Below are 12,324 nucleotides of genomic sequence, written 5' to 3' on the forward strand. Positions count from 1 at the left end.
GCCCAGCGCCTATGTGTGCTCACCTTTTTCCTCTAATAACTCAATGTGTCCTCACCTTATTTATGATTCAAATGTTCGGGAGGTTTTTATCAAGAGCCCATTATCCACAGAGGTCCTCTCCAAAACAAATGGACCCTGTGATTTAAAGCGATTAAAAACCCTGAATAAAGCAGTTTAACATTAAAAAAAATCAGCGGTTTTCCTCCACTGCTTGTTGCGGAGGGGCTTCTAACTACAGTATCTGGCCTGAGCATGCAACAACATAAATGGCCCTTTCTAGAGTCAGTATTTGGTTTGTCAGTTCTGGGCTACTGTAGAAATATGGCAGTGTAACACAGCTCCCTGTGTAGATATAAACGGCTCATTTTAAGGTAATGAAAACACGACAATTCTTACTTTCAGGGGATAATCTAAGGAAAACATAATTATTATATTATATTATATTTCATTTCTGCCAATATATCCCACTAAATTCTACACACTGGACCTTTACATTTTTCTGTATTATTACTATGGGAACACATTTTGATCATTTTAGTTGAGAGATGCTTTTTCAGTTGAATATATTTTTTCTGTAATGAATCTATCTTGTATAGCTTAATGCAAGATAGCAACATTTCTAGTGTTTGTGTAGTGTGGTTTGATGAGTACCCATGCTGCCTGATGGAAAAAAGGTAGCTGTCAAAGTTCAGACTGGAAACAGTGATATTCTTTTGTCCTTTATTCTTCACATAGTAACATTTCTGACACTGTTGATGATGTGCTGCAGGGTAAGTCTGGTGAGCTGAATCAACTCCTGAATGAACTGAAGTCCATGCAGGACAAAGCTGTGGCATTCCAGCAGGAGAGGGATCAGATAATGATGGCACTCAAGCAAAAACAAATGGAGACCACTGCAGTACAAACTGAGGTAGGAGGGCCGATGACATTTCTCTCATTACCCTTTAAATTTAACTGTGGACATATTGTGTCTGCTGGGTTTTCTGTGCAAGACAAATTCAATGCATGATATTCTGTCTAATCTTTTCTTGTTTGGTAACAATTTTGTGTACATCAAAGTTAATATTCAGTCATGTTCAACCAGGGATTTAAAATGGTATGAAAGCATCTTACCACTAGCAAGTAATGTTTTCACACCATGTTACATTTCAAAACAATTTATTCAGCCCTTTGATCATATTGATCATGTCACAATGTTTCTGTTTCCTTCACAGCTTCAGCACATGAGGGACAAAGAGCAGCGTCTCAACTTGGAGCTGGAAAGGTTGCGTAATCACCTCTTAGAGATTGAGGACTCATACACGAGAGAAGCCCTCGCTGCAGAGGACAGGGAGACTGAACTGCGCAGGAGGGTGGCACTGCTGGACGAGAAGCTGGCCATGTCCTCGAGTGCTGTGGAGAATGCCAGGTAAGCATGACCTAAAACTGTAGTGTGTGTGTATCAAATGTGAGGTTGGGATACAGCATGAAGTAAAACCACAATCATTGGGTATATCACTGCACCTTTTCACCATGGTTTAGATATTGTACAGGATTAGTATGCCACATAAAATTCAGTGTAGGTGTCAGTGGTGGCAAAGAAAAAAGATGTGTAAATGCCTTACAAATAACGGTGGACTGTCAAATTTTAATTAACTGTCTAACAAAATGCGTTGGCATCGGTGATTTAGTACTACACTAGTTTAGTTCATGTCAGTCAACTTTGTTGTCGTGGTAGAAGCTTCCTCCTCTGGTGTCCCACTCTTTTGTGGGGTCCCTCAAGACTCCATCTTAGGTCTCCTGTTGCTTTGTTTTTATCTGCTCCCCCGGAGCATATGACACATTTCAACTACAGTGTTAGACAGATTACATGCAGCTGTATGCCCTGATACTGACGGATGACACAGATGTGTCTTGATTTATGTTGTGTCTCTCATATTACGTGCTTGACATCTAAAAAATGTCCTCTAATTAAGTGATTTGAGTGAGAGTACTTGCACTCCACTAGCTCTCCATCGATTTTATAATTGACTTAAAGATTTTATTGTTATCAGCAGTTCCCAAATATTTACTTTTACACTGAGGATGACAAGACCTTTGCTGTCTGAGCCCCTCAGCTGTAAAACCTTCCAGTATGTGATCTAAGACATGTAAAGTCAGTTCCCCACGTTGCCACCCCTCAAAACAGTTTACTGTTATCTTTGTTGGAGCCACCATTTTGCAGAGATGCCTTGCTCAGATTTCATCAAATTAATCCGTTGCACGTCTTTATCTCAGTGAGATTACAGCATTCAATAAAAGTATATAGTTAAAGTATATCCACTCATTTCTTCTGCTTACCGGCCCTCTACCTCCAGCCAACAGGCCAGCATGCAGGTGGAGTCTTTGCAGGAGCAGCTGAGTGGGGTGGTGAAGCAGAGGGACGAAGCACTCATCCATCTCAGAACCTCCCAGGAGCAGGTCAACCAGTATGCGGTGTCACTCTCCAACCTGCAGATGGTGCTAGAGCAGTTTCAACAAGGCAAGTCAGCAGCTGAAGACCCTGGTCTTCAAGCAGTATCTGGTATTTTGGAGTATTTTGGCCAGCTGTTAAGGCAGTTTGAGCCTGTAGAGTGGTTATGGAATTCCATATTACCTGTAGTAATTGTCTCTTCCCCCATTAGAAGAGAAAGCCATGTACTCGGCAGAGCTTGAGAAGCACAAGAAAGAGAAGGAGGAGTGGAAAAGAAAAGCTGAGAAGCTGGAAGACCAAGCATCTGCCCTTCAGGTAAACCAGCAATCAATAACTGGTCAGATAATCTGTTTAGTGTATCCATACCCGACGGGTGGCGTCAACAGCAAAGCCACAAAGTGAACACACGTGACATATTTCTTGATGAAAGCTGCAGTTTTCTGAGGGCCACATTAACTGGCGGTGTCATGCTCTGTATCAGATTAACCTTGACGAAGCCACCGCTGCTCTGGAGTCAGCGTCTCGCCTCACCGATCAGCTCGATCTAAAGGAGGAACAGATTGAGGAGCTGAAGAACCAAGGTGAGCTGCAGCTGAGTGTTTTCACCTGCCAACTTTTGCACGTGTCCTGAGAGTATGATGAGGATATCAGACAAAACTCCTCATAAACGTCTGCCTTCCACTTTTACAGGAAATTAAAGGTATCTTCACAAGGTTGTAATAAAATAAATGCTATTTTAGATCTGTTTGGTTTAAAGATCAGTGCAGCACTCTTCAGTGTTTAAGATGTAGTGGAATGCATCTGCCAGCCTTTGAATATCTTTTTTTCTTTCTCCCAGTCTCACATTTTTATTTTAGCATGCACATGTTCTTATCATCGTCTGAATAACAGAGTGAGTGAAACTCTGGCTGCCTGCTGGCGTTAGGTTCTCCTGTATTATTTTTGTGTCACACTCAGCAGATTTACCTCTTATCACTGTCAGATTTCACCATTACATCACAGCAAATTCTCAGACTGTTTCTTTTTTCACCCCTCTCCGGCTGCTCAGACTCGTATCCAGTCAGACCCAATATGAGAACATATATTTACTTTATGAATCAGACACCTATGGAAAATTTACATTGGGTCTATTAATAGTCATGAAGCTGTGAGAAAGGCTCGATCCCCAGTCTCACCAGTGAGGGGATAACGTTGGTATGTCTGTGGAATAAAGCCCCAGTTTGTGCCCCTCTTGTATAACACTAAACTCAAGACCCCTCAAAGACTTTTCTGTTTATTAAAAAATATGCTGTCTGCTGCACAATCTAAATTTTTAGCATATTATATAGGCAGTTCTTTTGGTATATTTTGATGTTACTTTCTTATATTCTATATTTTCATACAAACCAATATTTGTGTTTGTATACGATTATAAAGAGCGAGGACGTTTATGACTACATGGCAAAGAAATAGTTGCAACTTGAAAAAGGTTAAAGATCCTCTTCATCATATTTATTATAACCCTCCAGACTTGTAGTGGCCTGGAAATCAGATGAATCTGCACACTCTTGTTTTGTTGGCTCTGGTAGATACGTCTGGTCGTCCTGTTCAGACAGATTTCCACCTGGCACGCTTCTGGCCAGTTGCAACTCTAATATCTAATACTGGGCAGGTTCAATGTGTTGACTGACAACTTGCAGAGTGTTTACGCTTTACGCAATAATGATTATGTCATTTTTGCCGCGTGCACCCTAATGCCAGGGGACGTGACGGAAAACATAAACCTAGCTCAGTAAGGAGTAGCGCCTTTGAGGCATTTTCAAACACAACCAAGATGCCTGCAGCTGATTTGGAACTTTCTGGTAAAGTTGTGTTTTTGAATTCTGATGGCAGAAATGGCAACACTCATTCACAGACATATTGATGCTCACTACTCATCTCTGTACTCTGTGTTTACATTTTTCCGTCACTCAGTGCTACTGTAGCTAGCACTGAGTAGCTAGCTTAGGTAGCATTCACCAATATGGAGTGTCGGATCAGGACATGGAGGCTGGTTCTGGGTTTATGAAACTTTACTGAACAGTTTTGGCGTCAGGAAAGTTTCCTTGGTTACAGTCCTTTCACACTGACCGCCTGAGAGTGAGAGTGTCTGTTGCATGACACGGATTTCTAGAGCCTGCCTGGGCTGGGGTTGCTATGGTGATTAATTGCAGCTACATCACATGTTTCGTTGCTCTGATTGGCTATAGGTCTGTCCAGTTGCTTCCAGAGGCATTGTGATCCACAGGCTTGATTATGTCCCTTGAAAATCAAATATTAACTGAGAGGTTCCAGCCTTGTTTTTACACAGATCTGTGTATGCATGCAAGTCAACTGGAAGTCCATTTACCCCTATAAGAACCTCCCTGATCTCCAGTGTATTCGCAAAACTCTTCCTCCTGTTTTGTTTTTTGTTGTTGTTTTCACATTGAAAAAATTTAACTTTTGCAGCAGATTTCGGACAGGAACATGAAGATTATGCCAAAATATATCTCTTCACTCTGCCTGTGTCTGTGTCTGTGTGTGTGTGTCTCTGTGTGTGTTACAGTGGATGTGAGACAGGAGATGTTGGAGGAAGCGCAGAGGAAACTGATGAACCTCCTGAACAGCACAGAGGGGAAGATAGACAAGTAAGTTCAGTCCTATCTGTGGTCAATCTTACATTCTTGTATTCATCTAAATGCGATTATGATTAGGAACACATGTGGTTTCCATTCTTTCTCTCCCACAGTTTCATGGGATTGTAGACAATCACTCTGCAGCATAAAAATGAGATAAAGTCTCATCTTTTAAGGCCTTATGACAATGAGACGACCTCGCCTGTGGCTGCAGCAAACTTAGCCAAACAAAGTCCTTCATGTCCAAAATTGGAGATATTAAATTTTTAAATGAAGCATTTAAAAATCCACTGGATTACAGCAAAAATGCACAGTCACAAAACTGAAATAGGGCTGTTTTAGTTCATAAATAGCTGGAGATGCATGGTTTCCACAGGACAGCTACAGTTATGGGAAAGAGGTCTATTCTCTCAGCCTCTGCAGTGCTTGATTTGCTATAAATAAATCTTGTGTGCCTCAGTTTCCCCGGAGAAACAAACGTAAACAAATACTGATATTAATACATTTAGGCTTTATTTATAATCATGCAGCTGCATAAAAACAGGATCTTGGATCACATCATGACTTTTTATTCATGTTGTTCTGTTTCCAGAGTCCTGATGCGAAACCTGTTCTTGGGATACTTCCACACACCTAAAACCAAGCGTGCCGACGTGCTGAGGCTCATGGGAAGTGTTCTGGGACTGAGCAGAGAAGACGTTGACAAGGTGGGAGATTCCTTGACTCATATTCAAAGTATTTACTGAAGCAATCACGTATTCACATAGTAATGTTTTTAGGCAGCACTTGGTTTTAATAATACAACATTTTATGGCAGTATAATTACGTTAACAGACAGTGAGCTATGTTTGTGGCATCGTGCCTTATTGGGTTTAAATTTTATTTTATGTATTTATTTTTTTATTTAACCAAGTAAGTCCCGTTGAGATCAACCATCTCTTTCACAAGGGAGACCTTGCCAAGACAGCAGCGCACAAAAAATTACAGCCAAACAACCAAATACATTACATGTACAAAGATTTATTTGAGTATCTTTGGTTGCACTTAAAATCACCCGCTCATGTGTGCACAAATTGACTCGCAGACACACATCCAGGCTTCTCAGGATCGCATTTTGCTAAACTAATGACAAGCATAAGAACCTCCCACTCAGCCCAGCAAGCAGTTATCCATCCGGTGAGAGTGTGTGTGTAAAGGCTGGAACATCTGCATTCCACATCCGCGGACAGCTGTGGACTTGTACCAATCACGCAGATGCTCATGCGAGTCTGAGAGTGTGTGTGAAAGAGACAGAGAGAGACGTAGAGTCATTCGGAGCCGCTCGTTTGTCCAGCATTGTAATCGCGAACATCCCTAGTCTGAATACCAGATACACTGCTTTATTATGACAAAAAGAACAGTCTATTAAAGCATGACAGCAGGGAGACACTTGATGATAAACAGTGTCAAAGCCCGCTGACAGAGACAGACAATTAACAAGACAGTTGCTAAACAGCTCACCCAAAGAGTCGTCTTACTTAATACTGGCTTGAGTCCAGTATTTGCAAACTGCCACTGTTCCAGGTCACTGTGACTGCGTGCAACTGACCTTTATAAGCCGACATAATATTTAATTAGTTGGTTCAACACATGCTTCAGAGACAAACCCTGAAACTGTTCAACTGTGACTTTTAACTCCAGCAGCCCCTGAAAATGCTCTCAGAGCTCAGCCCTGAAAAAGAAAGCATTTCCTTATCCAGATCTTCTGGCAGGAGCCCTGTGGGACTCCATCCAACGATTCCAAAGCATATTACCCAACACTCCTAAAGGAAAACAGATACAGGGTGAGGGGCAAATGCGATTACAACTCTTCAGAAGACCCATTTTTATTGTGTTGGAGGTCGTTCTTCACTTCTTTCTTTTTCTTTCTTCCCTCATCTCCTGTTAATGCTATTTAACTTTTTCCACTCAACTCGTGTTCACGGCAGCCAAGCGTCCCACAAAACCAGACGACTCTTCAGAATCAGCCTCAGCGGAGCAGCTCGTATCCCTCTCCTCTGCTGCCTTTTTAGCCCAAAGCTGCGATCCATACACTCTATATATGGTGTCTATCCAGCTGAATCCTGCCAGGCTAATGATGATTTGGGAGTATGAATGATAAAGCCTGGAGTTTCTTCTAGGAGTGTGGGCTGTCGGCAGAGAATCTGAGTGCCTGTGTATAAGCTTAACTAGTGAGTGGGTCCAGAAAATAATTTTCCAGAACGTGATGGCAGGCAGAAAGGAAACCGAGGGCAATTAAAACTGAAATAATCCGACCGCTTCTTTGAAAAAAGAAGAAAATCTACTCTTTAAAAATAGCCTGAATGAGCTGTATGACTGTAAAGTTTACTGTACCTGGCCTCTTCATGCTTTTGCTTGGTTTAAGGGATCCTTTGAGTTGAAACCTGCTAAATGAACTACAGTAAACCAGCGCCCAGATATCCCTGCTCATCTCCCAGTTTAGATCACTGGATTTTGGCTGGTGCTAGGGCTCAAACTACAGACTGTACTCATTTTGAATGCCCGCCGTCATGGGCAGCCCCATTTCCACCAAACATTTTCAGTATGGTACCTTTGGAACCAAAAGTATCCCTTCAGATATGGTACCTAGACTTTAGGTCCGCGTAACATTTAGCATTTCGGCACAAAGGCCTGTGCTCTCTTTTGAAACAAGCTGTCAGTGTCATCCCTTTATATGAATGTTATAAACCAGGGGTCTCAAACTCAAATAACCTGAGGGCCGCTGAGCATCCAGTCATGTCCCAAGGGGGCCACTTCAAGTATTCCACAAAAAATGATTGAAAAAAATTGAATTTCGATTGGCTTCTCACATCTCACTGACAACGTAACTTGCTTCAAGTGCTGCATCGGACTCCTTTCTTGCTCTCTGGAAGAAGTTTTGTTGCGTTGACAGTCCTTTCTTTAGCTGTGCAGCTCATTGCGTCTGTTCATCTCCCTGGTACTTAGCATACTGCTCTGCATGTTTAGTTGAATAATGCCGCTTTAGATTGTACTCCTTAAACACGGCAATTTTCTCATTGCAGATGAGACAGGTGGCATTCCCCTTAAACTCGACGAAGAAATAATCAGTCTCCCACTTCTCCTGAAACACTCTGTACTCAGCGTCAACCTTTCTTTTGGCCATAGTGTTAGCAGCGTGCCAAATGTTTGGTTTTTTTCTACTTGGTTTCAGGTGTGGTGATGCGTTCAAGGGTCCTAGGATGATGCGCTGAAGGGTCAAAAACAGAATCGGGCATTTTTCCTCAGTCGTGACAAGGCTGCATTCAAGGTCCACTGCGTTCATGGCCGCAGCGGGCTGGATTTCACTATGAATTGATATCAAATAGCGGGCCGTATAGAATGGTCTGGAGGGCCGTGTCTGGCCCCCGGGCCGTGAGTTTGAGACCCCTGATATAAACCAATGGTTCTCAGCCAGGGGTGACCTGGAAATTGTTCCCCCTTCACCATCATGGAGGATCTTAGATCCCTTAAAGGCACCTTGAGGTGACAATGAGCAAGGAGGGAGCATTGTGGGATGATTCTCTGGAGGATCTTAGAGTGAGGAAACACAAGTGTATCCTACATGTCTCTTCCACACATTTCTCTCTCATATGCTCGCTACAAGGGGCTAAGATGTGAATGAGGGAAGCAAGGAGACATGTTAGCCTCATGAAAAGCACCCTAATAGTCATAGGAGTGACTATTTTGTTCATAGACTTCATTTCCTCTACAGTTGTCTCCATGACTGTAGTTGATAACTGTTTAATTTGGTCTTAATATTTTTAAATGGAGGTCCCTGAAGCAAAATTGTATCAATTTAGGGGTCCTTGACACAAAATAGGTTTAGATTCACTGTAATAAACCTACAAATGTCAGTTAGATAGTGATCTGCGTTAGAAATAAAGTTATCGTAATCGTCAGCTTAAAGTGATCTAAATCAAGCGAGACAGATGTGATCACTATAAGCAGTTTCCACTGTACCTTCCTTTGTGTCGTTGATCATAAAATATTAGGTGTCTATGATGATTCTGAGACTTTTTTCCTTCTAAAAATCATTAGTATCTGTCTGCTGTTCCTTACCTCCCACCTGCAGATGTTAGAGGAGGACGGACGGCACGGTGTTACTGGATGGGTGTCGAGCTGGCTGGGAGGCAGAGGAGCACAGAGTGTCCCAAACACTCCTCAGAGGCCCACCAGTGGCCAAGGGTTCAACCACGTAAGAAACACAGTTGATATTTTACACAGTATTCTATACTGTATATCTCAGCACACAGCACGTGATACTTCTTCAACACTGATTCAGTCCTAACCATCGAGTTCCTGCTCCTCCTTTTAATGTAGCTTCGACTGTGATTGTGTTTTATTGTGTCCTGTGTGGAGGTGACATGATGTGTGTCAGTGTGTCTTTTCAATAGCAGATTGTGCACATGCAAATCAAAGACAAATTTCTGCCTTTTGCATGCATAAATTAGACAATGAAGTCTTTTATTTTCTGCTCTGCATTAGTGGAACACAGAGGAGTTAATAGTAATGGGTCTAACTGTGCTTTGTGTTGTGAAATGGACATGGACCACACTACCCACGACTGTCTTTCAGCACGTTATCACCAAGCACCAGAAAAATGGCATCAGCATAACTTCCCTGCAATTAGAAACAAAGCACTCACAGAGTCTCTTTCCCAAGGGAAGGTCCAGAGTGAGACGAGGAGAATAGAGCACAATACGCACACTTGGATTTACAAAAAGAAAACATCCCATGAAATAAATGAATGGGCAAAATGCATTAAAAATAACCATGTAAAAACCCTAACCCTAACCCTGAGAGAGCATTCATAATGTCTCTCACATACAGCTCTGCCGCCAAGGTTGCCAACCGTCCCTTAAAATTCAAAATCATCCCGTAATTGGAAACTAAAAGACCTGCCCCGCATTGAAGTGATACAGGACACACTTTTGAGAACCAATTGAGTGCAAATAGAGAGAAATATTACAAGCTAGATTCAAGTTAGATCAGTGGTTCCCAACTGGTGCAGCCACTGGGTCCAGATTTCTTTTTAGACTTTAGTTCAACGTCCACACAGTTTAGTACATTCGGCATCATACTTAAGTTTGGCCATGTCGTCAAGTTAGTTTGCTGTCTCTTTCAAGGAGCTGTCTGTTAGTCACTCACTCTACAGCAGGAAACAGCACTTCAAAATAAAGAGTCTGTGCTGATGATTCACTAGCATGTTTTTTACAAACTTGAAACATTTGTGAGTCACTTGCGTTCCATTCAGAATGGACCCGCAACACACTTTTAGACTGTGACCGAACCACTGAGTTAGATTATCAAGACAGAGCGTTTTGGATGAAATGGAGGGAAACTCTTCTGGTCTGTCTTGTTATATTACACTACTCAGACTAGTTCTTATTGGTTGTGACTGACTCTCAAGTGACAAGCGACAGCTTTGCTACGGTCGCTTTACAGTGGTGGCAAGATTTAAAACATGGCAACTTATGAGCGTAGCCCGCTGCCAAAAAAGAGGAGAGATCACAGAAATACAGTCGGGCATGGAAACATTATTACAAATGATGAAACAAGTGTTTCCACTTTCTCTCAAAACACAGAACATTTAAAAGGCAAAGTGTGCAAATTGTACATGACATGTTCACTCCCATTAAATAAAAAAGAACAACACTTTAAGAATTTGCATTTCCATTACAACATGGCTACCTTCTTGAAGGCGTGTCCTAAACTGATGACGGCTTGCTGCGGGCTGATCCACGGCAAAAGTCCCTTGTTATTTTTGCTGCATGTGTTTTTCCACAGCAGGGCAGGTGAAAGACGTTTACCTGTTGGAGGTGAGCTGTTTGCAGAGGTGCAGTAAGAGCCTGTGGTCCGCAGCTCTTCATCAACATCTCACTGTGGCTGTTTCTGATTTTACTCTTCCTCCCTGCCGTATTAGTAGACTCAGCTTTACTGTAGAGAAGCCACTAATAAAGTTCCACTAAGTCAGTAATAACATTTAATTTCCTATAGATTTTTCACAATAAAAGTCCCCTGTTATTTTGTTATGTAAAAACTTTCATTGTGGAGCAGCAAAATGAGGAAATGTTGAGTTTTTGAGCAGCAACGTCACACAGCTTCTAATACGGTTGATAGCGAACATGAAACAGTAAAATAAAGCAGATGTAATCTAAAGTAAAAACAGGATGCAGGAGAGAAACTCAACTCCAAACCACAGATTCACTGACCAATAAACACAGACAGACTTTTGAAAACGCCTCTCTCTCTGGTCTCCTGCAGACAGAGGGGAGTAGAGTCTCGCAACACACGCGCTTGTTTAAGGGGGAGAAGTGGGGTTGTCGGGGATTGGCTGTGGTTGGCAAGACGTCATCGCTACCTGCTTGAGAGCAGGCGACCCGGCTCTTGGACCTACTCCTGACAATGTCGATCTCGGGCACAACTTGGCGTGGCACTGTGCTTCTAAACTGACAATGGAAACAACAAAAAAGGGGGTACACCAGGGCTGCTAGTAAGGGGAGAAAAAGGGGAAAGCTTTCTTGGGCCCAGCTGCTAGGGGGCCCTTGGAGGCCAGCAATAATTACTTCCATCCTAAATAGAAGAAATGATAACCACATTTTATTGTGAAACAAAATATTCACCGTGACTTATTAAAACAACAACAATAAAATGAAATATACTGATCTGAACAAGGTGAGAGCTCACACGCATGCAGTGTTAGGAATAAAGTAGATTTAGGGAGGGCTCATTCACTGGACCCTTTTAGGGGCCCAGCCGTTTCTCTGGGTAGACCGTCACACATACACACACAGAATATTTATCCATCTAGCCAGTGTAGTATTTATACCCACTTTTGCAGGGATATGGGAGATGGCAGCAGAGAAGCTGGTTCAACAAAAACATTCTTCAACTGGCAGGCATATGCTCTGCTAAAATGCCCCCAGGCTAAACACTGATCCCTGACCAGGCTCTGAAGCTAACTCTGAAGCTAACTCCTCAGTTTAGACTCTTGTTTAAAATGTAAACCATAATTCCCTTTCAGAAATATCTCTACACACTGTTCTGTCCTTTCCTGTTGCAGTCCTTCTCAGAGATGTTTGTAAAGTTCCTGGAAACTGAGTCGACCCCTACGCTGCCGGCCCCAAGGCTCCCAGTCCATGACATCAAGCCTCTGAGCGCCCCGCCTCCGAGACGGACCAGCGGTGCTGCTTCCAGCCCCGCCGCAGGTAAACGGCC

The 12,324-nt window shown here is 42.5% G+C and overlaps 1 protein-coding gene across 1 annotated transcript in view; it reads left to right on the forward strand.

Annotated features, from left to right (window-relative positions):
• trip11 (thyroid hormone receptor interactor 11) overlaps nt 1-12,324 on the forward strand; it is a 29,251-nt gene that overhangs the window by 15,297 nt on the left and 1,630 nt on the right. The window contains exons 12-20 of the mRNA XM_033642648.2: nt 770-910; nt 1,215-1,408; nt 2,337-2,500; nt 2,643-2,746; nt 2,913-3,012; nt 4,998-5,079; nt 5,660-5,774; nt 9,179-9,301; nt 12,170-12,314. Coding sequence (XP_033498539.1) covers nt 770-910; nt 1,215-1,408; nt 2,337-2,500; nt 2,643-2,746; nt 2,913-3,012; nt 4,998-5,079; nt 5,660-5,774; nt 9,179-9,301; nt 12,170-12,314 — 1,168 coding nt within the window. The remainder of the gene's footprint in view (nt 1-769; nt 911-1,214; nt 1,409-2,336; nt 2,501-2,642; nt 2,747-2,912; nt 3,013-4,997; nt 5,080-5,659; nt 5,775-9,178; nt 9,302-12,169; nt 12,315-12,324) is intronic.

The sequence above is a fragment of the Epinephelus lanceolatus genome, chromosome 15 (genome assembly GCF_041903045.1).
Source record: "Epinephelus lanceolatus isolate andai-2023 chromosome 15, ASM4190304v1, whole genome shotgun sequence".
NCBI classification, from domain to species: domain Eukaryota; kingdom Metazoa; phylum Chordata; class Actinopteri; order Perciformes; family Serranidae; genus Epinephelus; species Epinephelus lanceolatus.